Raw genomic sequence first — 27821 nt, 5'->3', positions numbered from 1 at the left:
CATCAGTGCCAAAACACATTGAAAATCACACTAAATCACATGCACAATACCAGCATGTCTCTGCTCATATCTGCCCTCTCTGTGCGGCCTGACAGGGCTATTTCTGTGATGAATCACAGAGGAGCTGTCTCTAAGAATAATTTTGGGAAAATTCATGGCTCGGATTCACACCTAAACACTGTTTTTGTGTTTCCGCGCTGTCTCTGGCTAAATCTTAAATGAGAAGAAGAACAAGAAAGAAAAAAAAAGCTCGCGGAGGTCTCAGCGCTGATGTATGGTCTGAACATTGTGTGTGTCGAGAGGTCAGGGGTCAGAAGAAGTGCTCCGAGCCCGTGATTGGCCAGAGCCGGCCGTGTCCCCTGGTTGAACTCTCTATTGTTTGGATGTAGCAGGTAGTGACCAACACTCACTCTGGTGCACTGAGGTTGTGCTGAGATCTCCTTAGAATGGAAAGTAAGAACAATATGTGTGGCCGGATATATTTAACAGTTTGGGTTTGGTCTAATTCCCGTGCAAAGTCTGTAACACTCAGAGCCAACAGCTGATAGCTGCTTCATATATTTCACCCACTTCTGTTTTAAATCCACGAAAATGCGCGTGACATTCATGCACATTTTACGGTTTAGAATTTCAGCCAGATGAGTATTGAAATACAAAATGGAATTTGGCACATGAACAGTTTTTGTACAATGTATTATACATGGGGATACATTTCTTAGTAAAGCATTAAATTGTGAAAATATCGCACATATTATCCTGAAAATGCTGAAAGTTTTTTTCCCCTCAGTATACATCCTACTATAAGAGAAACTGCGCAACTTTACGCACCGAATAACACAATAATTCTTTCTGCAAATACCATAAAAATGTTGAGAACAATCTTTTATTCTATTAAGATAAAGTTTAAAAAAGATCTAGAAATCTTTTTTAAGGTGAAGCGCAAGAAATTATCCAATGCTCAAACACGCTATCACAATTTTACGCACGCATCTCCAAACATTAGACAACTGATTTAAATGCTTCAAATAAAAAGTTCTAGAAAAAATCCTACGTCCACCTACTGAAATGAAAATAATCAGCATGAAAAGATAAAGTTTGAGTTTGAAATTGTAGCTCATAAAATTTAATTTCATAAAAAAAAGGGAGACAGCTAAATGTCATGTTATTAATACGCACGGCTTTGACAAAACATGTTGCGCTGAAATCAAATCAGCATTTGCAGTGACAAAATATCCAAAGCCACGTCAACCTTATAAGTGAAGTACATATTTATTTCACAAGGACAATTTGATCCTGCACTAGCCTACATCACAACGGTCATTACTGAGGACAGCACATACAAATATTCACAGTTTAGAACACAGCACAACATGGGACGCACTAGCACAAATAAAACTATAGACCTTATACAACACCAACAAACAGAATTCTACTTTTGACGAAATGCTTTTTCCTTATTGTGCCTTCATTATGATTTGTCTATGTACATTAAAATGTGAAAGTCACCTGGACTACATTCAACAGTAAACCAACCCACTCAAACACACAAACTACACTGTTACTCTGACTGATGCCACATACCTCTAAAAACAGCCGTCCGGTTTCCTAAACAGGCATCTATAGAGTCTCGCTAGATATCTTTCAAGTATATTAGAACTTTCCATGAGCAATAATACAAAACAGGAAATAAAATAATAATCAAACAGAACATATAAAAATGAGTTCAAACTTACTTTTACCTCACTCAATTTTTAACTGTAATGATACATTTTTGATCCAAGTCCTACGTCTGAGTGTGCGTAATCCTTCTTTCATAATAATAACAAATATATAAACACTTCAGTTGCCACCGTGGCAATTAAAGGTGAATTTCAAGCTTATATGATGAGGGCGACCGGAGAGGGAAAAGGGGTACAAAGGACGTGACAGGGGCCCAATGGCAGAGGCAAGGTGAAAGAGATAACACCATGTGTGTAAAATACTGAGAATCGGTCCAACAAATTCCACTTGTGTTATTTGCCATCTCAGTCTGGATTGGGTTTTTTTTTTAATGGGCTGGGTCATGCACTATAGACCTGCGGTGCACGGCGTGGGGACAAGCTGCTGGCCTGTTTTGATCTGCTGCTGCTGCTGCTGCTGGGCCCCCGAGGCTGAGGACGAGGCCGAGCTGGAGGAGCGAATCTTGGTGTTGGGGAGCTTGTGCTCCTTCTTCCACTTCATCCTCCGGTTCTGAAACCAGATCTTGACCTGGCGCTCGGACAGGCACATGGTGTGCGCAATCTCCACCCGCCTGCGCCGGGTCAGGTACCGGTTGAAGTGGAACTCCTTCTCCAGCTCCAGAGCCTGCTGGCGGGTGTAGGCAGTGCGGGACCTCTTGGGCACTCCTCCATTGTAGTTGGGATTGACTGGAAAAGGGGGGTTGGGGGGGGAGAGAAAAAGCCATACACAGGCAAAGCAAGCAGGTGTTACATGCAGGCTGATAGCGTTTATTCCAAACCCATATAGTTGCTCCACTGGACGCATTACAGGGTTGAAAAACTAGAAAACATTTCTGGATTTGGTGGGAAATTACAGCCGCCCTGTTTGTTTTATTCTCTGTCTTGTCTCAGTTTACGGACATGACCTTAATGTGGAGATGCCGAGTGTACAAGCACTCGCATCCAGGGACAGATCAAGCTTAGAAATGATTAACAAAACAGCGGGGTTGGATATTACAGTTTGGCTCGGCTCCAGTGGTGGAGGTAGTTTGGGTTAAAAAGCAACAAAGGCACATGGCCCCGACAGACGAACACAGGCAATAAAATTTACGAGGGTCCTTAATTACCGACCCTGCTGCTCGATAGTCGTAAATTGCTGTTGTAAGGGCTGCTACTAGTACTGCCTCAATAGGCTTGCGTGTGTTCCAGCGGTTGTTTCACAGCTATTTAACCGTGACGATAACTCACCGGTGCTAACGTGGACCTTTTTCATCCAAGGATAGACCACCGGCTCCTTGCCCTTCGCTACGCCGGGATATGCCTCACTGGCAAGGCTGCAGTCTTTGCTGGCATTTGCCCCTGCGCCACCGTCTGGGGCCGCGGTGAGGCGAGGACCGTGGCTCTGTGGAACCGGTTGCGGCTGTGCGTGGTGCCCATCGCCGAAATCGTCGAGCCCCGTGGCGGGGACGTTACCGTAATCGTAGCCCGATTCTGTGTAGTTTGACCTCGGATAGGATGGCTCGTCGTGATGGGGGAAGCCCGTATCCTTTGGCCGCTCGTAGTAATCACCGGGGTTGGGGATGTATCCGCTCTGCTGATATTCGTCGCATGGAGGAAAGGAAGGCTCGATATAGTTGGAGTTTATCAAGTAGGAACTCATGGTCATTAATTTGTGAAGTGCAACAATACTAATTTTTATCGCGCTGTCGTTTTTCTGATCTCCACAAAACCCTCCTACTCCCTGTCAAATGTACAAAGTTGCCTGGTCACGTGCGAGGCGCCACCAATCACCGCGTGTCCTGTGGGCATCATGTAAACAGGAACCAATGGAAAGCATGGCATTGGTACCACCAGCACTGGTCGGGACTGGCTTACGTTGGTGTTTTCCTTATTAAATCACAGTATATAAAGCAAAACCAATCAACTAACTTGTTTACTGCATGAGACCAAACTTATGTGGGTGAGGCTTTCCTGCATGAGGGAAAACAATCTCCCTCCTCTGAAACAGAAAGTGAATATGAAAATGCAGCCCTGAGAAAATACAGATTGTTCACAGACACAAAGACTAGTTCCAACAGTCAGTGACATAAATGTGCTGTTCCAGTTTAAACTGTGTTGCACCCTAATAAAAAAAAAGGCGAGGAAGCTAACATGACAATACAAAGTGTAAGCTCGTGTGTGAGCCTATTCAAATGATCGAGAAAGTGATCAGTGCAAGTGCACAAGCTCCCTGACCAAACACTGACGAGCCGCTGCTCTGCGGACACCCAAGCCTGCATGTAAAGCACATGACCTGTGTATCAGTAAAAACCTGGTTAGTGCCCGCTTATGACACACACACAAACAACAGAAAGCCCTCGTTTCTCAAGTTGCACGACTGTGCACGTGAGTAGGACCATTTATTTGTTCATTTCATGGTTATAATGTAATAACGCTCGTTTTACCTGCAATTTTCCAGGACACAGCAACAATTTCAATCTATTTTTGTTCTCTGTTTCTCTCCTAATACCACAATCTGACATTGATCGCACGCACGGCCGTCACGTATTATCAGTTCTCCTGCGTTAAACACTACTGAGAAACTCTTCCAAACACTTGCAGACACACACGTTGCATTAAAGCCAAATGCCAAAACAAACCGTGTGATTTTTTTTTTTTAATAACCAGAGCAGACCAAGTACAGTTAGAGATGTCAGCGAGAATTACTCTGCACAGCACAGACAACCTCATATCTGATACCATTTTCCAAAACTTGAATTCACACATTTGGAAATACAAAAACCTCTTCCACAAACATTTTTTTTCTCCCAACATTTCAACACAAATCTGCAACATTGCAACAAGAGAGTCTCTCCTGCGTTTTCTGCAGTACCACTGTACTGTAAACAGCAAAGGCAAGACACAAACATCGTCATGTGCTATAGCTGTTATATGTTTTGGAGATTAGGGGCATAAAAAACTTGAAGCAATAATAAGAATCATAATGTAATTATTTTCAGACTCACATATATTTATATGATGAAAATAAACTACATGTTTGAAACTACATGTTAACGAGGGGTAGAAGAAATATAAAAGTCTCTGACCGTGCTCCTCGCCATCAGACATCAGGTCCACGTCCCGTTTCCTCTCCATGTCCGAGGTGGCCCACTGTATCTGCGTCCCCTGAAGGTGCAGCAGCTCCTCACAAAGCTCATCCACCACACTGTCCACGTCAACAAGGCCTCTGCATGGATAAAACAAGAGGCCAAACTTCGGAAATATTGAAAGCTTTCTTTTCTCTCCCCTTTTTTCCCCTTTTCTTTTTTTCCCCCATCGGTCCCCTTCTATTCTATTCGCTCCCCTAAACAGAGATAACTTCTGCCTGACCCCAAAGTGACACCGTTTCCATTTTGTTTCTGATTAATCTTGCCCATTGACAGTCTTTGTTAAACAACAAGGCGTGCCCCCTCTTTTTTTCCAAAAGAGGCGACATTTTCATATCTGTTAGACGCAGTGACCTGGGATTCACCCCGGACTTGGACTTCAGTTTTGCGGGGGTCTGTTTGGGGAGCACTTTAGAGCGGGGTCAGCACCCAGGATGGTCCCCTGAGGATTTATTTTTAAAAAGCGTGCAAAAGGACCTTACAACTATCTAGAAAATCACAGTTCAAGCTATGAGCTGAAAATACACATCTGTGGAGAAGGGTGCTCTTCCCAGCTACAGACGTATAGATTTAATATGAAATGCATTTTCTATTTCTTTCACAGTATCGAGCTTCGTTTCTGAAATTCAGTTTTTTTGTGGATACAAGCTGATGCAGACGACTTTAAACAAAAACAGGTGAATTCTTCTTTTACTCTGCAGCCATGTGAAGGCCTCTGTTGTTGCTCTTCAAGAAAAAAAGCCTTTTTTCACTGTTGCTGTAAGGCAGAGCTGCTGCTGCTGTGTATCTTGCAGGCTATCTCGCACCTAACTCATTGTAAATGGCAGCTGATGTACTTTCTACCATATATCCAACACTGTATCCGTATGGCCAGGAGACCACCTGAGAGGCAATATGTCAACATAATGTCAGCGGTAAGACGACTTCACATGATATCTAAATTTACAGTCTGCTGCCATACTATTATATATAGTTCCTGTATAAATATGGGCCAGGTCACCTCGGCTATTATCCACTTACTGAGACTTATCCTTGCGTGAATAACGGCTCTGTTTTTACAGGTCAGTCTACTTGTTGCTATTTGGACCAGTTCTCTCTTTAATATTCGCCTATGAATAACTTTATTAAAAACACATTATCAAACAAAGACAAACGGATATGATTCAGGCCTACAAAAGAAGCACTTTAGATAACAAACCTAATACCTGTGTTATCTAAAACAGGCCTGCAAGATGCTGCTGCATGTTTGGATACAATAAAGCATCTGGAAATCTCTCAAACAGCGCAGCTTATACCAAAATATAATAGGATAATAATCACGGGCTAAAAGGCAGCATCTGGAAACCACTAGTTTTGCTCTATCGCAGTAATTTCCCACTAAATTTAAAGACCTATTTTCCCCTCTTGATGTGGACAAAATAAAAACCGTTACAGCCTCGTGTTAGAGATTTTATTTCAGGGCCCAAATAAGCTATAACAGCCCAGATATGCGGTGTTCCCTTTCAGAGCACATATACTGTGAAGTGAAGGTCTATTTAAGCAATATACATCATGCTGACAGTTTACTGTAAATTTAGATTATCAGAGAAGTGCTGTGACGATGGTGACAGATTGCAGATGGCTCCCACAAGGTCTCCTGTCTGTACGGAGTCCTGCCATGACGGGCGGAATAAAAAATCCTCTCTGCATTCAAGATGTGCCAAGGATCCAGGCAAGAAAACATGTTTTAATACCTTTATGGAAATATTATGTTATAGGTAAACACTGGTAATAAAATATTTTTTCACTTTTACAGAGTGTCATGTGTGTGTGTGTGTGTGTGTGTGTGTCCTTTTACACCACTTTGGTTATTACTGCACACAGACAAATGGAGCCAGGAGTGGTCACCAGCTTTTATCTACAGCTGCTAACTTTGATTAGACTTATAACACAGTGACCTTCAAGGCTGCCAGAGGACTGAAGAGGTGAACAAAAGCAGCTGCAACGCTTTTGGACAGCGTGTGGACAACTTCGTTATTCCTCTATGGGCAGAGGCTGATGTTGCAACTGATGAGAGTACTGAGTCTGAATTTTAGATTTTAAGACAATGACAACGCGACTAATGTTCCCAAAAATTAAAACAAAATGTGCGTCTGACTGCAACAGAAACTGTCTTTTAACTATCAGAGACAGTCAGATACATTTTAACAAGTTAGACTGTGCATTTTAAGAGGAGACATTGCAATCAGACCGCCATGAATATTTGCATTTAAAGAATTCAAAATATCTGAAATAGTGATCTCTTGTGAAAATATATAAAAATACTAAAGTCAAAATCAAATCTGCACGCAGATAACTCAAAGCGCTGTGGCTGTAGTCAGAACTATTCAGCAGCTTATTGGGCCGCGTCTAATCTTCATTAACGAGCTTTTATTTTGAAATTCAATAAACAAACTTGGGACTGAGCGAATGTGTGATTTACTTTTTGAGGGATTTTTGAATATTGTTTGGTTATTTTAACACTTGTATCGTTTGCAAAACGCTGGTGATTCTACTTCACAGATGCAGCGCGCGGTGCGTTGAAGGTCTACATATAAAGCAGCCTCGATTTGTGGTGATTTGAGATATTACGTGTATCTTTTGAAATATTTTCCTGTTGACATAACGATTTTAAAAAGTTTCTGAAATCGAAAGTGAGAATAAATTCTGGTTTTACTGGTCCTTTGCATCAGAGGAGTTGTAGCTGACTTTATACGTGAAATGAATATATTTCAGGTTATTTTTTAAACAAAAACTTGTTTGGTGTGTTGCCGTTTGCATTTTATACGTTTAACGATTTTGGGGAGAGTTTTATTTTAGTATTTTTACGCAAAATATCTAGAAAATTAATTTGATCTTGGTGTCATTTTGTGTTATCAACCATCTTTTCTATTTGAATCTTTTTTTTCCATTGGGCCTTTACACCTACAACAATGCTTTAAGAAATAACGTAGCGCTTCAACAGGCCTAGCGAAACGTAGAATACATAGGCTACATTTTGACGCAAAAATATATATTTCTCAACTTTCTCTTTATGAGTCACAAAAACATCTGTGCCATTTCAGATTTCCTAAAAGGCTTCTATTCAGCTTATCAGGAAGAGAGAGGCTAAATGTTTTTTAAGGGGTCCGGGGGCGCAATTTGGGGGCCGTGGGCCTTCCCATTACCCTGTGACCGGGTCGAGAATATCAATCCTCAAAATGCAAATTTTGCCCTCGTCCCTAAACATATCAAATGCAATTTATTCAAAAGAAATTCACCAATCAACCGCCCTAATAAAACGCCAGCCACTCAATCTTGTTGCCGGGGGACGGGTTGGGGGGTCCCCTCCCCCGGTTCCAAACGCGAGGTCACCGCGCTTCCAGGGTTCACCTGGAGTGCACCGTGCAACACATGTAATTCAAAGCTATTCTCTCTTTTGTGTGGAGAGTCAAGATCGCTATTATAAGGCTGGCATCAAGCTCCGAGTGAACAGATGACGGAGACTTGTTCAGCGGGTAAACTTTTGACCCCAATTTTTCCTCCTCTTCTGCAGCTATCTCACTCTCATCAGCTCCCAGCCCAGTGAGATATCTGGATCTTTTGGAACGAAAAAAAAAAATTTTTTTTGATTGTGACAATGTGTGTACCTCGTGCCATCGAGATGATCATTTTCACAAATTTCATAATTAGAAAAGATGCCAGCACAAGAGCTAAAATGCAATTGTGGCTTTGTGATGTTTCCAAGGAGGGAGTGAAAAGATAAATCCAATGGGCTCCCACTCAAGACTAATAGGGCCGTAAAATATGCAAATCATTCATTAGCGTTATAGAGCAACCAAAGCAGCCAAAAGTCTTTGTTGGAGGCAATGCTTAAAGTTAGACTCTCTCTCCTCTCCTCCTCCTCCTCCTCCCTCTCTCTCTCTCTCAGTCTTTTCCTTCAGTCCAGGATGTTACCACAGGCGCTCCGTCCTTCGCTAAATTCATTTATACGCATTATGCTTATAGGCAACGCCAAGCAAACGTGTCATTAACGTGAAGGCGCGTGTACGTGTGTGCGCGCGCGGTATACCGTGGGTGTGTGAGTGGTTTCTCCTCCTCTCCATACAGCAGGGTGACAGTGAACTTGGCCTAAAGCGAGCTCTGCTGGTGGCTCTGAGAGGATGCAGATTTATCTTGGTGCTGTGGCTGACCTCCAGATGAACCTATACAGCGCTCCCCTCTCCTCTCTCTCTCGCTCTGCCTGGCAGTATGCCGCACATGGGGCCCTGTCGAAATTTCTCTTTTTGAAATATTGGCAATGGTTTTAATTTACAAATATCCGCATTCTCATTGTGCCTTATTTTATTTCTTAATGTGTCCAAAATCAAAACCGGAAAGAGCAGAAGTCCGTATTTTGATAAGCTGCTGACTTCTTTCCATAACAATGCACAAAATGTGTTAAGCAATAAAACCGAGGGGTATCAGCCATATGGTTTGGTTTGCTCCAAATTATTTGACAATCAATGAAACCACCAAAGTGTATTTCTCCTCAAAAAACGCGACAGAATTTATTCTGGAAGGTGATCAGATTTCTCATGCACTTTCTCAAGCTTTGGTGTTAAAGAGTTGAGAAGATATTTAAAATCAGACAGTGATAGATACATTTGCTGGCATTTGTTTATTTTAAAAAAAATGGAATGATTCTTTTCTGTATTTTTTTTAAATGTAATTTAGACCTTTGCGCCAAAAATGAAGTCTTTATATTCAGTGGGGAAATAGCAAGGCGGACAGCGTCAACTTCTCCACATCCGACCGAGCAACAGCGAGTTTACAAACAGGAGGAGCTGCAGTTTTCCTGATTATTGGCAGCCAGAACTCGTGAGACACAAATATTCATCCCATGTCAAATTATTTGGTCATTTTCAAGCATATTTAGTCTGGAAATGTCGAATTAGGAGCGAGCGCACTGAGGCAAACCCTCCTCGTTAAAAAAACGGTCAGAAAAAAAAAAAGGATAAGGCCATTGCGCCCATAAAAAGTCAAAGATTTCTATTTTTCCCATCATTTTTTTGTTTTGTGTGTTTTTTGGAATCAGTGCCCAGTGACAGCAGTGACCGGTCCTGCCACGGCTCTGATCGGACAAGAGGTCACCACAAAGCGAGAGTGACTTTTCAGGGTGATGGTGGTGGTGGGGGGGTCATCTGAACTTTTCAACCCCAAACACAAAACGAGTTGGCTGACACAAAACGGAATTCCTTTTCAGATGTCTCCCTGCTGCTGTTTGTTCCCATGTCGTGTTTACTTGACACTGTTTACAGCCTGTCCTGTAAGCCATACACGTGCCAACATGTGCTGGAGCAGCCCCGCAGCAAAACACAACAACTGCAACTTCTCCAGTCAGAGGGATGGAGCCATACCAAACTTCCAAAAGTCATCAGCACATACATACAGAATCCAATCAAACGGAGCTATAGCTGTAAAGCTGTAGGTCTGCATTAGCGCTTAACTTTATCAAGGAAATCCACACACTCCACTCACACACACACACACACACACACACACACACACACACACACACACACACACACACACCCCTTGGAAACTTTCTGGCTCACGGTCTGTGGATTCTCCAATGTAATAAAACGACAACAACTAGAAGTTTGTGGGGGTGGAAATGGACACAGAGATAATTATCCAACATGTAAAAATGGATTATGAGTTACACCACAGATGGAAGGAAACAAGTTACACGGGGAAGGAAGCAATTAAATAGCCATGAGCCGGACCCAACCCTGCGCAACATCTGCCGAGACCAGTGTTCAGCACTGCACAACTGACAAATTAGTGTAATGGACTAATAGGGACGGATAGAGGGAGCGAATACAATAATAAGGCTGTGTAACACTGGCTGACTGTTCTCAGGCTACCGGCTAAGTCTGCAGAAACTTACCCAGAGACGAGGTCCTCATCCTGGGAGAGCGTCCGGTCCACACTGAGGCAGACAGAGCAATAGAGACGGTCTGTACCGGTCAAGTAACACTTACAGCCTGCAAAGAGAGAGTCAGACGAAGCCTCGCCGTCAGTGCGATTATATGTTATGTGCAATATACTGTCAACTCCCCAAAACCATAAAACTTACTTTAATGGCTACCACGTGACCGTTTATGGCCAGTGAGCCTATCTGGCCGCGCTCCGGATGATTTTTACGATCTTATTCATAGACAAAACCCCCCATTCATTTAGCACCCAAATGTCAGAGAGCCAGAATCGGCCCCTAATAAAGTTTTACAGCTTGAAAAGTCGAGCTGATTCCCCGGGAATAGCCCAGGAGCCTGCGCGCAAAAAACCGTAGGGACACCCCGGCCCCTGGAGCCCCGTTAGTGGCCAAGGACCCCCAAATCCCCCCTCCCAAGCTCCACCAGAAAGGTGAGTAAAACTAGTAGATTTCATTGAGGGAAGGAGGGGTTGACCTGTTGAATTCAAGATTTAACTTGACAATTTTTTTTGGCAGCTCATACAAATGGCTTTAAGGATTTTTTTTTTTTTTTTTTTTTTTTTTTTTGGAGGAAACAGCAAACTGACGCTTCTCTTCCACGCAGCAAAAGCGCAAATGAATCTTATATATTTCTACAAAAACGTTGACTCACTGTAATGTTGCCGTTCCAGTAGAAAGTTTATTATAATGGCCATCATCATCATCATCATCATCGTTATCATTATTATTATTATTATCATTATTATCATTATAGTATATTCTTGACTTCCAGTCTTTGAAAAACATTTACAAAAAGCTTATCACGATGAAGTTATACACATAGGCAATGAAATTTACCGTGGGAGCCTCCACATAAAAACAACTTAAAAACAAAGACAAAAACACGTTGTTGTTGTTTTTTTTTTACTAAGATGTTGCGCCCAGGTGAACAACGCAAACAGCAGCTCCTGCAAAAAGAAACAAAAAAACTAAGATATACAAGGCACAGCTATACTGTACATACAAGACTGAGTCGGCACCTCTGTCCATACATGTGTTCACAACGCACACAATAACCACACAAGGCTTATACGGACTCTGCTGGCTCTACTTTTTTTTCTTTTTTTTTTTGGGAAGCAAGTTATCTGACAAGTTGTTACAATACATCAAACAAATAAATACACACATATACAGTACATACAGAGAAAAACGAAGGCTAAAACACAAAGGCAGCTCAACCTCAACCTTCTATTTATTAGGCTGGTATTGTTCTGAGTGCATCACACAACTTTTACTGGGTTTATTTGCGGTAGGTAGGTAGCATTTCAAGCTTTGACGTTTTTATCCATTTATTTTTTTTCCGTCTGAACAAGAAATAATTTAAACAAACATTTATTTCTGTTTCTTTTTCCTCTAAATCTAGACAGAACTGTACATAATGCATTTTTTTTACTCACATAAGCATTACCACGGTGGAAATAAAAAGGAAATAATATTAAGGAATATAATGGGGACTGTTGTTGGACATACAGTGGGCTGTATGGGGTGTCCCCTGTCCCGCACACAGCCCCGTTAAACAAGTCTCTGCGCTTCTTTTGTTGTTGAAGTAGGAGGAGAAGTTGATATGACAATCTTTGTTTCTTTTTTTTTATTTTTCATAGTGCTCGTTATCAGGGGTAGAGGAGTGAATATCAAGGCCTGTAGCCTCCCCCGCCCGCAGCCGCCATGCTCATGCTCTTCAGCTTGTTGTCTTTCTTCCACTTCATCCTCCGGTTCTGAAACCAGATTTTGATCTGTCTCTCTGAGAGGCAGAGGGCATGGGCTATCTCGATCCTCCGCCTGCGGGTCAGGTAGCGGTTGAAGTGGAACTCCTTCTCCAGCTCCAGGGTCTGGTACCGAGTGTATGCAGTCCTGGCTCTCTTTCCCTCTGGCCCAGACAAATCTTGTACAATAAGAGAGGAGGAGGAATACATGTGAGATACTGCAGATGTTTTTTAAAAATATATAGTTGAGCAACTTTTTCTAGACTATAGACATTGCGCGTTTTTTTTCTTATATTGCCTGTATCATTTCTGCGATTGGAAAGACTTAAAAGTTGGCAGACAACCGTGTTTTAAACAGAATCCAAAAATCATCTAAAACCACAAGTAGCGAAGTTAAACAACACACCTTTTCAACTACATCTTGCGAAAAATGAATAACAGTAAAAGGCTGTAAAATCTGGGCTAATTGACTATAGAAATGTAGCACAATACAACAATAAATGCATAGATTCTGTACATATCCATTACATGTTTAACTAACTTTATCATCCTATGTTATGTATGTAAATAATCCCGTACCTGGTCGATGTTGACAGTAGGTGCACATACACCAAACAGGTGAGAGGCGCATATGGCGACACATGCCCTTCAGCAAAGTACATTTATGGTTCTGCTTTTTGAAGTTATAAGGCAAAATCAAATTTAAACCCTAAGTACAAAGTCCCTGAACAACGTATCGACGTGGTTACACCTTTTCTAAACAATAACACATTCGCCAGGTCTCTAAAATCAATACAAGATCGTTAAAAAGGCAGTTTACCGTGACTTATGTGTAGTTTTCTCATCCACGGATATATCTGAGGCTGTGTCGAGTCGCTGACATTTTGTGGAGTTGTCGGTGCACTTCCCGCAGGCTTCTCTTCCTCTAGGGGGGAAGCTTTGGACACACAGTCCCGGCTGAGAAGCAGCGTGCCTCCGTTCGAGCTCGAGCACGGGGTCGTTATGGAGTTTTTCACGGCTCTCTGTTGTTGTTGTTGTTGTTGCTGCTGAGTGTGAGTCTCCGTGACGGGGGACGAGCTGGCGACCGAGGAGCACGGAAGAGGGTCAGGTGGTGGCGATAGAGACGAGGTCCCGGTGCTGCCGGCCGGAGTGGGTGTACCTGACCGGCTCCACCGAGGGTGTCGTCGCCGCTGAGTGGCTCGGGGAGTAGCCCGGTGTCCGCTCGCTGCCCACAAAGTGTCCGGTACCGGCCCGCCCGACTGTTAGGTCCATCCCGTTGTAGCCATAGCCGTACCTGCTGGAATGCATGGCTGTTGAGTCTCTGTATTGCTCGTTTGCCGTACTATGGTCTCCATAATTATGTAACTGGAAGTCCGCGCCATTGGGATAGCGACCGCAGAATGAGTTCACAAAATAGGAGCTCATTTGTTGACAATTCCACCGTTTGCTCGCTGTAGGTATTGTTGTTGTTGTTTTATTATTTTGGAGGTAAAATAGCATAAACCTGTGTGCTTGATTTGTGGCTCTTATGGTTTAGCGCGTCCTATAGCACCCTTGCACAATTTATGATGAATTATGGAAATGAGTGGGACATGGACTTGATTCTCTCTTACGTAGGCACCCAAATATGGGGTACGGCGGAGAATCACGTGCTTTTGTTGACCAGTCGTAAATCCTGCTTGGTGACCTCCAGAGGTAAACTCGTGCACGCAGGAAATACTGGGTGGGATGTGGAGGGCGCGCGCCTCCCTGCGCTCGTGGCTAGGGCAAAGTCGGAGCCGGGGCTCGGGTGTTTTGGATTGTCGTGGTGCGCCATCCTCTGGCTCAACTGTTGCACTGCCCGTCTGCGGCGCCTTTTCCGAGGCGTGGGCTCCACACGGGGTCATTCGGAGGTTAACGACCATTGCGGCAAAAACCAACGGGCTCCCCTAAACAATACAACAAGTGACATGCTGAGAGTGCAATCTCTGCGAGCACACTGTACAGAAATAATTCGATCAGAATCTGTTATGCATGTTATGATGGGCGATGAGTGCAAATAGTCTGTGCGGTTAATAGAATAAAAGCCCATTCAAAAGAGGGCTGCGTTTTTCACACTTTTTTTTTCGTGTAATCATAAAACAACCGAACAACCACACATGTGGGAAAAGCTCTAATGAATAAATGTTTCAGGGAAAGATAAAAGTGGAACATCACATTATCGAATGATGCCACAGAGACTGTCATTCAAGGCCTGTCCTCGGTGCCACTTTAAAAAAATCAATAACTGTGAATATAGGCTATATACGAACATTCATACAGCCCTTTTGCTGTCTATATAAGATGGTTAAAATTTAACGATGCCAAACAACAGTCATTAAGGCGACATTACAAGCCTTTTGCAACGTAACCCGACGTTATTTCGCTCTTATTTAAGGGCGAATCCTCTGTCATGTCGACTTTTAAACAGTCACTCTCAGCAACTTGCAGCTCTGGTATTGTGTGTGTTTGTATCGACACGAGACAGAGAATGACGCGTCATTTCTTTCTATGGGCAGCTGTGGAGCTTTTTAATGTCACTTCGAAATTAAAGGAAAAAAACAAGAAAGCCAAGAAAATAAAATAAAATTAGAAAATATTGAAAAAGGAAATATTAGAAACGATTACTGGTTAACATAAAGACAATGTATTTGTAACGCCTCATGTAAAAAAAACTGCAATATTCAATATATATTTTACACTTTTTTTGCAATCACAAATGTGGCAAATTGCACCTGCATGTTTATTGTATTTTTCCATTTGTTATGTGTGTATAATATTGCAAAGAAGTAGCGTCCCTGTGATTTTCTTGCTCCTTTTCCACTTGTAAAAAAAGAATACATTCTATCTGATATGAGACGATTCTAAAAACAATAGTGTGATCGGTAAAAAAGTAAAAATAATTCATTTTACAAAAGAAATCTTAAAGGCAATCCTGTCAATGGTAACATCGTTGTCACATTCAAAAACCTTGACAACTGCCCAGCTTTGCGCATACCTATTTAAAAAATGTAAATCAGCTCTTCTCCAGATGAGATTCGAGCGAGATCAGAAAAACAAGAGCCTGACACAGACATAAGGCTTTGAATAGCCCCCTCGTCCAGCGCTCTCTCCGTTTGTTTTTCTTCTTGTGGAATTTTTATGGCACCTTCGTCTCTCTAAGGCAGTGACCCCCCCCCCCCCTCTCTTTCCAACGTACAATTTCCCCTGAGCTGCACCTTCACCCAACACAAGCCCAATCCTGCGTTACTGACAAAACCAGCAAGACACAGATTATTTATTCTGTCCCAGGTATGTGCGCCCTTTGCGGTAACAGTCAGAGCCCCAGAAGGCACGATGTGAGGAAGGGTGAATACCGGGCTCCCTGCATCCAGTGGGCCCCACAATAAGAGCAGACCTATAGCCTTACGAAGTTGTGTGTGTGTGTGTGTACGCTGGCTTTAACAGTCATGCTCCAACAGCTGATTTATGGCTGGCCAATGGCAACAAAGTTCCCACGAAAATTATTTCCCCCGAGTCGAGGAAGGGACACTCCCAGGAACTAAATAAGGGACCGAAAGAAAAGGAGAGGAAAGGAGTGAGTGCGCACTGGTGTCAAATATGTCGGGCCGGGAGTGAGGGGGTCACTGCTGCGGGGGGAAAAAAAGGAGGGCAGTGCACTCTGCAGGCATCTCCGCACACTAACACCCGTGAGTCTGAGAGTTTACAGATAAAATCTCAAGATATTTGAATTCATTTCCTGCCTGATAATTATTACGCACGACTGCTGCACGACTAAAACTCACAGCGCTCACGTTCAGGATGTGATATTTTATGTAATGCGACGAGACGAGCAATCGTCAACCCAATAACAACAGTCAGACATATTAATGTGAAACTAATATTTTTAGCAAAAAAAAACAAAACAAAAAAAAAAAAAACGTAAAAGAACCAATGTGAAACCCAGATATGGGATGTGCAAAATGGGAAATGAACATGAGGCTACATTGGATGCATTGCATTTAACTACACATTCACTTCTGCGCCATTAATATCTTGTCAAGAAACCTGCTCATACTTTGCATTTAGGTCCTCACAGAACTTGGTTGCTTGACCGACTGATGACTTATTGCACGACACAAATCACAGCAGGCTAAGTGACACAAATAGAACCATTTTAAAAATGTTAAATACCACTGACAGGGACATTCCTGTGTGTCATTTAAAGGTCATTCCATCGCTAAAATAATCTTGTCTAGCTCTCTGAAAATTATCTTATTAATCAACGCAAGGTACAGTGAGTCACGGCTGGCGTTCACACACATGAAGCACAAGAACATTATGCATGCACACACAGGTTAAAAATAACAAAATAAAGAGAGGTCGACTTGTCCACAGCCTGCACCACAGACATTTGCAGCATAAACAGGCAGAGGTGCAACCACATTACCCCCAGTGTCTCCACAGGAGGGCGTCAAAGAGCACATCACTTGGCCACCATCCACCCAATGATTTTTTTTTGCAGCCGAAAGCCCATCCCCATTCAAATCCAGCAACAAACAAATAAAGTCCTGACGGCCATGCAAAAACCCAGCAGGAGGATCAACGCGAAATGAATACCTATAGACAAAAACTGACGGCTTGTTCAGAAGGCTGGACGCTTATACATGACAGATTCACCATGCAGCCTCTGCTGTTGAAATGACAGCAATGTAAACTATGACGTGAAACAGGATTTCAGCCTTGGTGTATTTTTAAATAAAATAAAGAGCTTACTTTTGAGTTTGCCTATGGAAATTCATAACAGAACCAACACACGCCATTGACTGACAAGTTTCAGATGTCTTACCTTGTGAAGGCTTCTGCTTGTAAACAGGGGAGGTGAGGGGAGGGGAGGTTGGCAGGTGCAGACGGGCAGTGACGGAGGAAAAGTCTCCAGCTTAGTCCCAGGACGGAAACCGGGGCTCCCGGGGGTCAGTGACGCACCGGGGCTCCTTCCGCTCATCTTGCCAAAACGTGCAAGGAGAGCGACTGCGGGGCACCCGAGCAATCCAGTCATATCATAAGACAAGCTCCTGCGCGTCGACCAAGAAGAAGAAGAAGAAGGAGAAAAAAAACTCAAAATTTCCCCCCGCCATTCAAGAAAAGAGGAGGAAATGTGAGGGGTATAAAAATGTAGAAGGTCGCTGGTGAAAACGGCCGCGTGGAAGCTCGAGACCGTTAAATGAAAGGCTGCTCTATTCAGCTATTGGAAATTATATATAAAAAGTTCATGTTCACGGCTCGCCTGCCACGTGACGAGCTGCGGGCCAATGGGAGGCCGAGTCGAGTCGTAAAGTTGTATTGCCATGTTGTAAATTTTCATAAACAACAACGGATTTATGACCCAGCGCTGGAAGGGAGATGGAGAGAGAGAAGAGGAGGAGGGGGGCAACTGGAGATGAGAGGGAGGGAGGGAGGGAGGGAGAAGGAAAGGGGGCAGGTCACCGTCAGGCGCCATCTTACCGAGGGAAGAGGGAATGCAGAGTTCAACAGTAATTTCCCCTTCATCTGCAGCCTGCCCCATCTCGCATCCTCATAGCTCACATTCCCCAACTCCAGTGTTTACCTAACCCTCATCACGGACTGCTACATGTTTTGTCACATGCAGCCTAATAACGGACACAGTGAACGGCGCTAAGTGGTGACCGCGAGCAAGATATTATTACTCAGCCGGCGCGTGATCACACTCAGGTATTATCGCTATTGGAGAGGTTACACGATATTAAGTGCGCAAACGCAAATATTAATGCAAACAAATCTGCAGATAAAAGCTATTTTTATTCAATTATTATATTTTCATTTACAGCTTTAAGACATTCCCAGAGGTTTAAGATGTTTTTTATATTCATTTGTTCACATATTACTGACACTTCACATTGAGTATGTGGGCACTGGACTTAAATATATCACAGTATTTGCACATTGTGGATTAGAATAGCCTTGCTCGTTTTACACTGGCAAAAGAAAGGAACCTGATACTGAAATGTAACGCTGTCTAAATTTAAAAAAAAGTGCATGCATTAACGAGCCCTGTTGGTATTCACAAATACGTATGAAATTTTGAGCCTGAACATGATAATACCAACATTTCACAGTATACACAGCTAAGACTTCAAAACATTTACATTAGGGGGGTATTCCTGTTTACAGTAATAATAAGCACGTGGGCTTCTGGGAATCTGAGGTAGGTTACATGAGTTCATCCCGAAACTAAACACATATTTTTGTTCATTCTGGTGGCCCAAGACAGGGATAAAAAAAAATAAAAAAAAAAGAAGAAAAAAACAGACATGTCACTATTCTAATGAATAAAGTGATAATAAAAAACAATATAGCGATACACTCACTGAACCTAAATCACAGTTGTAGGCATTTAACTAACAAAACATTCACTTTTAATTAGCCTATTTTTCAAAATAAGGCACATTTGCGCTGAATGTTGTATTTGTTCCCTTTAAAAATACAACCGTCTGTGGAGAGAGAGAGAGGACAAAAACTCGAATAGGTAGAATAGATTAATTTACAATCAATATCAACATATGTTGAATTCGTTGCGTCAGTGATTTGGATTTTATCAGGTAAAAATTAGGTAGTTTTTCGTTAAAGGAATGTTGATTCAGTAGTATAATCAGGTTAAATCACATATCACATATTATAGCGTATATAAAAATAGAGTTTGGATAGGTAGTTATTATCGCTCTTTCATGCAGAGCCGTCTTTTTAAATGAATTTCAGGTTTAAATATGAAACGCAGATCTTACAGTTTAACTGCTGTTAAATGCTTATTACATAATTGCCTTCAGCTGTCATTCAATTAATCAGGCTATGAAGCCGTAGTGCATGAATGGTGTGTCAGTTATATTCCTACTCCATACTTAACAGTGTATTTCTTTCATTCATGGTTTAATTCTCTGTCTTTCGTTACTTCGCAGCCGTTTCTGACTCCACACCGGAGCCGCCGGTGTCCCCAGTGTCGGGCCCTCGCGTGGCCTCGGACACAGCCTGGATGTCACCATCATTTTCCCCGGGGTTTGACACCGGCTCGTCCTTGTGGTCTTTCTTCCACTTCATCCTCCGGTTCTGAAACCAGATTTTGATCTGTCTCTCTGAGAGGCAGAGGGCATGGGCGATCTCGACCCTCCTCCTGCGGGTCAGGTACCGGTTGAAATGGAACTCCTTCTCCAGCTCCAGGGTCTGGTACCGGGAGTAGGTCTGCCGCCCCCGCTTTCGATTTGGATCTGTGGGAGATAAGATGCGTGAGCTACAGTTTAACGTTTTATTTTTCATGTTTGAAATATAACACAGTATAAACCGTTCATTAAAGTGGTGTTGAAACCGATATGACGATAAAAACTTGCAGAAACATCCTGGGTCTCATTCATCTATTTGTGATTGTGCAATTAATTGTGGCTCATATTTTTACATTACACCCTACCCCAACACACTCATTTACAGAACACGCTCCTCAAAGAGCAAACACACACTAATCATTGGAGAAGTTTTTTTTTTTAAGTTCCCTGCACCCATTTAAAGTAGTCCTGCTGGGGTGTTTGGCTCATGCCTCCTTTGATACTCTGCATGCCTTTCCAATTAAAAGCCAGCAATGTTCTGCGCACCGAAGGAGCCATAAGTAATTAGATTACAAACCCCAACACCTCCTCCTTCAAAATTATAACAAATGTCTGAGTTTCAATTTGCTTGCATTCTAAATCCGCCTGACTTCTTTATGTGGCCGACAATACCATCGCATATTGATTCGGCAATATGTGCGAACGAGTTTCAGAAAATAGCAGAGTCTCTGCAGTGCAGACCCAATTAGAAAGGAGCTGCAGAGTGCACGAGAACTGATTTACACAACAGGCCGGTCTTTTTTTACAACCACAAAGGGGAGAAGAGGCTATAAGAGTAATAGGAGTGCAGAGAAACCCCCCAGCGGCAAGGTCTCTGCGTACTGAACACACAGAAGCGCTGGCCAAATGAATTTATGGCTGCAGAACTCATTAGTTGCGCAATAAAAGTTTTACGATTCTTTCCATGCAACACCAATGGCTTCACGAAATTAAGTGAACCACTAACGGCCAGTGTAAGTATCCCAATGTTTTGTAAGAGCATTGACCTGAGGGCTTAGAAATAGCAAATAAGAGACAGTATCGACACATACCTGATGCTTTCATCCAGGGGTACATCCGGTATTGTTTGTCCGGCGGCGAGGTGAGGGGCCCCGGCCCTGGATGGCAGCAGCTGTCGCTGAACAGGCGGCTCTGGTCAAACGGGCTGCAATGATGTGTGTGCGCGTCCTGCACCTGGCTATAGCCCGAGGTAAACATGGGGTGGCTCTGGTATACTGCATTATTGACGCTGTAAACTCCAGACAGAGACGGTGGAAACGCGATGGCCGCAGCAGTCCGAGCCGAGCCACGGTCTTCTCCACTGGGTCCAATACCGCAAGAAGCCCGCTCTACGTTTGGGAACAGAGAACTACCCGCCGTATATGTGCTAAGAAGACCATCCACATAATAAGAACTCATATTTTTTCTCTCTGATTTGTTGGCCCAGAATCCTCGGTGTCGTTTTTACGAGGTAGCGTGATATATGACCGCAATACACCCTAGATTTACACCAAACCCCATTTTTACTCTGGACCAAAGAACTCGTCACGTGACTCGGGCCTGGGCGCTCTCACCCAATCAGCAGGCAAACATGGATTTCATTATGGCGCAGAACTGCAGAGTGGGATTAACACCTCACACACATAACACACATAGACACGAAAGAAATTCACACAATCCCACTGATCAAAAGGTAATTTACGTAATTTAAGGTCATGTTTTCATATCGCGTTTCTTACAACTGCTTCACAAATAATCATCAATATCTAAGCTTTATTCTATATCTGTATCTATGTCTATATCTCACGTACCTTTGTGGAATACTTCACACTACATGATAATGATCATCTGCACTCACACAGTAATAGGCTACACTAACACACTAGATAATCATTGTTTAGAACAGCTATCATTATAATTTAAAAATCAATATTCTAACAGAACAGTGACTTTGCTGGTTTCTCTTGCTTTTTAAAAACATTACATACAGTCTCATGCAAATATGCATATGTAACCGTGTTTATTATATGTAACTTATTTATAATTATTAACAGCGCAAATGATCCACAGCTGTAAAGAAACACTATTTACTTCCTGATAGGTTTTAACGGGATAATTCTGAATATTATTTAAACCGACGATAACATTGTTATGGTGAAAATCTGGCACCAATACAAGTACATTTTAAAATTAAATACTACTACTACTACTACTACTACTGCTAATAATAATAACAACAACAACATCAATAATAATAATAATAATAATATAATAATAATAATAATATGTCCTCCATACAAATTCTGTTCTGGTATAACAGTGTTACGTAAATGCTCCACAAATAGGAAATAATTCAGCAAAAAGTATGCCTACAACACGCACACTCACACTCACTCACACACTCACACTCACACACACACACACACACACACACACACACATACACAGGATGCAATAAAGCGAATATTCAGAACTGGACTGAGAAAACTATGACTATTACTTATGATAATAATACTGATTATTAAATAAATTCGTTAAATTATTTGTGAACATAGAAAACTAACATTGATAGTGAGTGTACAGATCAGCCAGCCAGACTGTGGTTAGTGGGAAAGCATGGCTCAGGGGACAGGAGCAGACAGGAATTTAAAACATTATCTACACGAGTAAATGCACTGAGGGAAAATGCTCCAGTTTTCCTGTTAATCTCTGTAACCCTGATATTAAACAAGTTCATTCAGTGTAAAATTATCTACGCATATAAAACCACATTAAAATATCCTACAGAGAAACTCAGCAGTGAACACAACGCGACTATGTGACGGTAAAGCGGTGATAGCTGGCTGCTGCACTCTTTCCCTGCAAAGCCGCAGGCTGAAGAAGCAGCTTCTGCGCTGAGGCTGTAAAAAGGTGTGAAATTATTTTGCTGGACTCTTAAAAAGTTATTACAGTTTGTTGCCCCAATGCAGGTTCGTTAGGGAGGTGGTGTTAAAAGCAAAATCTCTGTGATGTTGTGGAACAGTGTCGCCACTCTCTGGTGACAGGTGGGGACTGCAGGGTGGGGAGGGCAGCAGTGCACAGGCGTTTTGTCTTTTCTGCTGCAATCCCAAAGAAAGCAAGATAAAAGTATGAGAAATGACGAACAAAGATTACTTTACTTTCTTTAGTTGCCATTTTATGCAAACACTGGTGTCTTTAAACAGACTTGTCCAGATGTGTTTTGATATAAGCATCTAAATAAGGCCTACTACTATGTTTGAAACTAGCTGCTGGCTTTATTGCTCCTTCTCCCTTAGGACAGGGCCCAGCAAAGGAGCAGAGGGCGGAAGGTTCCCAGGTAGGAACAAAGGATCGCTCCAAATGACCGTGAGTCCTGCGCGTCCCCGTCGAGGAGGATCCAATAAAGCTGATCATTTCCGCTCGGCCTTTTGTCCAGAGCGCAGTCCCACAGAAAGGGAAGAAAAAAACAAATGGGTGCCATTCTGGAAACGGCCTAATTGTGTCTGGACGGCCATAAAGCCATTAAAACTGGAATGCCAGACAGTATAGCAGACCAAGCGTTTTATTGCACTGTCTCTGGTCGAGTCTTTGAAGTTTGGGTCCATCTGCGTCCCCTAACGCGTCACAACAGCGCTCCAGTTGGACCAAAGTCCGGCTTACCTTCTAACTACACAATAATCTATCCGTAGCCCTTAATGCGAACTTAAATGACCTGCTGTGTCTCACAGAGCTGTGCAGCTGTGCAGCTTTGGCTCACATCGGCTTTGCTGCTTTTCGTATGTTCTATGTCTTTGTGCCAAATATTTTCTCCAACGTGCAGAGACTTGAACCGGCCTTACGCAGGGAGGCCATATTTTAAAACTAGACCTAGACCTCTTCTCCAAACCCTGATTGTCTATTTGATGTCACCTTTTTTCTTCAATCTGAATCTAAAATTGTGTCCCATCACATCTCATCACAATGTTCTTGCTCATGTTGTTAAATGTGTGGCGCTGATGCCGAAGCTTTAAGGTCTGAGAGGCCTTGTCATATCTGAGCTAAGACAGAAAAACATCGGCTGCATTATTTTTGGGCTTCAGCTGTCGAAGCCCTCGATGTCGATGTCTCTCTCTCTCTCTCTCTCTCTTTTTGTTTTGTGTCCTCTCGCCTCGCAGCGCTTTGCACCCCATAAAAGGTTATAGCGGTAATTGTCTTTTATGGCTGTATACAGCTAACAACATCCTCTGCCAAGACGTAGCTCTGTCCCCAATCCAGAAACACACATACACACACACACACACACACACAAATATTCACGGAAATATAGGTGTGTGTGCATTTTGTTTTGGGTGTGTATGCGTATGTGCGCGCCCCCCTGCAAATTGAAATGCCTGAAAATATTTGTAAAAACCTGTGAAACTATTAATGATAATTTGCAGTATAGCCTTAATACAAGTATCTAAATATCCTACATTTTCTTGTATTTGCAGTGTGTGTGTGTGTGTGTGTGTGTGTGTGTACGGGAGTGTGTGTGTGTGTGTTCACAGCAGTAACCTTGATATTTGTTTCAATGCAAATTAGCATCAATAAAGACTTTTTGGTGCAGCAAGAATTTGTCCTATAAAACCAAATAATTCATTTGCATGTGAGGCCGCGAGGAAATAAGAATGTAACGTGCATGTATTCGCAGATATAATTTGTTTTATTTAATAAATAAAGTACAAATTACATTTGTGAACCAAAATTCAGACGGTCAGCAGACCGTGAGGTATTCAATAAGTAGCCTACAGTGTTTTTATGTAATTTCCTCTCACTAACAAACATTATGTTCTTTCAAAATGTTACTCCCTGAAATTCAGACATAGCTCAGTATCTAATGCAAGCAAATCTACTGTAATCCGCCATCGAGGGGGAAAAAAACGTTATTGTAGGTAGTTGAAAGACATATAGGTAGTCAATAATGTCGTGTAATATAGCTTCTATAACATCTTTTAATTTAATGAGCATTTTCAAGAGGTGTGTGAGGTTTATGTACCTACTTCAAAATGCGATCAGTCTTTTTCTACGGCTCCAATGTTAGATTCAAACTCATGGTCATCAGTCATAGTTCTAGCAGTTAAGGGAGAAACAATAAAATTAACACTTTTTTTTTCTTTTTTTTTTTTACAAACTATACGCTCAGGTGACTCGGAGATAGACAACAAATATATAGCTACAAACCAGAAAACACACACAGCTAGAAACATCCATACACAAAAACAAGCACAGGGACCAGGCCAACTAATACACTGGAACGAGGTATTAATTCAAAATCAACATCAGTAAAGAACAAATAAAATAAAATTTAAAAAACGAGTGGGCACTGTTAAAATTGTGCAATATAAAGGTAGTCGCATCAAACTGAAGCCCAACATGCTTTTCTTTTTTTAACAAGACAAATAAGCCTAATAGCTTCTGTTATATAGAACAATAAGACAATGAAGTTTAAAAACAAGGTCCAGCAGAGTTAAGAGCCTCCACACACACAGCTCAGCTATCAGCCTAAATACTGTTTCATCTACGGGTTCAGTCACTCGTCTTTCGGTGCGCCGTCTTTATTAAACTTCTTCATCTTCATCCTGCGGTTCTGGAACCAGATTTTAACCTGTCTCTCGGTGAGGTTTAAGAGCCTCGCCACCTCGTACCTACGGTCCCTGGTCAGGTACGTGTTAAAGAGGAACTCTTTCTCCAGCTCCAGGATCTGGTGCTTGGTGTACGGACAGCGCTTTTTTCTCGTGGCACTCGCGTGGAGCCAGTTGGACACCGGATTATCTGGAGAGAGTGGGGTGCGAACACACTGGGGGTGAGGGCCCGGTTTGCTGAGTGGCCAAAATGAATGAAGAAAACACACACATCACTCATATTTTGGCTCAAAGAATTCTCTGGTGAGAGGGAAATGGCTACACATGTGTAAACGCAGCTACATCCAAATAAAACTCCCCCCTATTTCTCTCTTCCTCTCTCTGTCTCTGATCACGTTCACTTTAAAAGCTGCAAAAGGTTATCTAATATAGCAATGGGAGCCGGGCCATTAACGGTCCCCATAAGGAAATGGCACGTTCAAGGCACGTAAATGGCATCTGCTCAGACGTGCACCCCCATCACGCACTCCAACCCTCAAAGCTTCATGCGGTATAAATAGTATAAACATAAAGGACTCTTCAGCGACTTACTTGGATCCAGGCCCGGTTTCTCTTCGCCCTCCCCGCTCATGTCCCCCGCTTGGCCGGACAGTGCGTCCTTTTCCACCGGTGATGTCGTCGCGACCGTTCCGTTCGCGTAATCAGAGAGCAGCAGCGCCGTGTGAGAGCCCGGCAGCGGCTCCGTCAGCCCGCGTCCCCAGACCCTCCGGTTTGATTCCGTAGTGATGGGTCGTCGGTAATCCGGTCATGGGCAGGGAACCGGACATGGGTTCCAGCAGCCACGACTGATAACGGCCATCTGTATCTGCGCCCACGGGGCCTTGGGGATGCCCATAGTGGTGATGATAAACAGAGGAGACGGCGCCTGGGAACTGAGCCGGGACGTGGCTCCATGACGGACCGAACACCGGAGGTTTGGACGGGAAGGTGCAAGTCCCGAGTTCGCTGTGGTCGCTGATGGAAGCGGGCTGCCTGGCATGTTGGAGCCCAGGACCGGAGGAGTATCTCGGCACAGAGACCTCCTCGCTCTCGGGTAGAATGAGGGAATCGACGAAGTAACTAGTCAGTGTTCCGGATGTCGACATGGCAGAAAAATTACACTTTCACATGTACGCAGTCATTCAGCAGATACATGCAAAAGTAAAAAACGTGCACACACACACACCACACACACATACACACGCAGTAAACCCAGCCTCACAAAATAACAATGTGGAGAAATCAAGTAGCAACTTGGCCCCACAGAGAACTACAGTGGGCTAGTAATGGGGAGACAGGCTGCCATGCCATTGGGTAGCAGACACACGTGATCATAAAGGCTGAACAATAAAGGATAAATCAATCCCTTTGGTCATTAAATACTCACCCGCTCTGCTATATAACAAGCTCCAGTTTTAAAGCTAAGAATTATCAAGATATGAGAAAGATCTGCTGTTTGTGAGATGGAAAATATGAATGACTAAAAGAAAAAATTCTTTTACAGTATCTCAGACAGTTGTTGCTGCTAAAATCTCTTCTATGTTACCCAAAACGATACAGTATGTTTCTGGAAGCTTTATTTTACGAGGTACTTTATAGGACACGTAAGCACCCTACCACTGCTGCTCACCAAAACACATTTTAAATACCACTATATTAGAAAAACTTTGCAACATGAAGCTCAAACAACGTCTGGATCTGGAGTCACGTCTGTGCAGATTACATTTTTATTTATCTGGTTTTGTTTCGGCTGTGTCAGACATCTTCCAACGTCCGTATATCCCCCCCTTTTTCAGCTTCAAATATCAGATATAATTGACAAAGAAAAACGACAAAGATCATATTCAATATTAGGCTAAAGTAGTTATTTCCACTTCAACATTTAGGCTACTCAGACAAGACTTTATGTGAAGGCCTGTGCAAACTGTGTTTAAAATACAGAGAATAGTTTCTCACAATAATCAAATTTTGTGATTTTGTGATGTGACAAAGATATCACACGTCATCGTATAAACTGGGACTAGATCTCTAAGATCTAAAAATCCATATCACAGATATAAGTTTAATCTATATATACGTTTTAAAATTTCCTATAGCTGTAAAAATAAATCCATAAACATGAGATAATTTATGTAAAATGGAAAAGATTTTATTTTGAAAATTTCAGATTAATGAAATAAGATGACATTTTATTTTCAAGTTTGTCTTATTCGTTGCAGTTTCTGACTTAGTATCAGTTTGATTATAACTGGAACTATGAAAAATGATTGTCAATAAATAAGTAAAATAACTAACATTTATTGGATATCCTATAACTGCATGATATTAAATGTAAGTAATATATGTGATTAAAAATGGACAATAGAAAATAAAATATAGAATGTCATAATTTAGAATTAACAAAGAAAACTTAATAAATTTGGTGTATATGTTTTACTGGCCCGCTGAACTGAAGCACGATATAGCCGAATATTT

General features: G+C 42.4%; 5 protein-coding genes across 6 annotated transcripts in view; all 5 read right to left on the bottom strand.

Annotated features, from left to right (window-relative positions):
- hoxa3a (homeobox A3a) overlaps nucleotides 1-17963 on the bottom strand; it is a 31500-nt gene extending 13537 nt beyond the window's left edge. Inside the window, exons 1-3 of one of the 2 annotated variants that reach the window (XM_018667148.2) lie at nucleotides 17406-17963; nucleotides 10773-10869; nucleotides 4784-4923 (exon numbers count right to left, since the gene is read on the bottom strand). The gene's annotated coding sequence lies outside the window, so the exon portion shown is untranslated. The remainder of the gene's footprint in view (nucleotides 1-4783; nucleotides 4924-10772; nucleotides 10870-17405) is intronic. The other variant, XM_018667155.2, reaches the window with a different exon arrangement.
- On the bottom strand, nucleotides 1251-4771 carry hoxa4a (homeobox A4a). Its single transcript, XM_018667365.2, has 2 exons — nucleotides 2946-4771; nucleotides 1251-2405 (listed from the first exon to the last, which is right to left on the bottom strand). The coding sequence occupies exons 1-2, from the start codon at nucleotides 3361-3363 to the stop codon at nucleotides 2068-2070; spliced, it is 756 nt and encodes a 251-aa protein (XP_018522881.1). The 5' UTR covers nucleotides 3364-4771; the 3' UTR covers nucleotides 1251-2067.
- Nucleotides 10879-16265, bottom strand: hoxa5a (homeobox A5a). Its single transcript, XM_018667300.2, is given in 3 exon segments — nucleotides 10879-12738; nucleotides 13380-13744; nucleotides 13746-16265. Coding segments are annotated over 3 exon segments (930 nt in total). The 5' UTR covers nucleotides 14060-16265; the 3' UTR covers nucleotides 10879-12487.
- A 394-nt stretch (nucleotides 17964-18357) lies between the features above and the next one.
- LOC108877389 (homeobox protein Hox-A7) lies at nucleotides 18358-21824 on the bottom strand. Its single transcript, XM_018667414.2, has 2 exons — nucleotides 20760-21824; nucleotides 18358-19836 (listed from the first exon to the last, which is right to left on the bottom strand). The coding sequence occupies exons 1-2, from the start codon at nucleotides 21124-21126 to the stop codon at nucleotides 19520-19522; spliced, it is 684 nt and encodes a 227-aa protein (XP_018522930.1). The 5' UTR covers nucleotides 21127-21824; the 3' UTR covers nucleotides 18358-19519.
- A 2543-nt stretch (nucleotides 21825-24367) lies between these two features.
- hoxa9a (homeobox A9a) lies at nucleotides 24368-27504 on the bottom strand. Its single transcript, XM_018667353.2, is given in 3 exon segments — nucleotides 24368-25497; nucleotides 25899-26055; nucleotides 26057-27504. Coding segments are annotated over 3 exon segments (795 nt in total). The 5' UTR covers nucleotides 26453-27504; the 3' UTR covers nucleotides 24368-25255.
- Nucleotides 27505-27821: the final 317 nt, after the last annotated feature.

Source organism: Lates calcarifer, linkage group LG3 (assembly GCF_001640805.2).
Source record: "Lates calcarifer isolate ASB-BC8 linkage group LG3, TLL_Latcal_v3, whole genome shotgun sequence".
NCBI classification, from domain to species: Eukaryota; Metazoa; Chordata; class Actinopteri; family Centropomidae; genus Lates; species Lates calcarifer.
The sequence above is the reverse complement of the archived record's forward strand: the minus strand, read 5'-3'. Positions and strand labels throughout refer to the sequence as shown.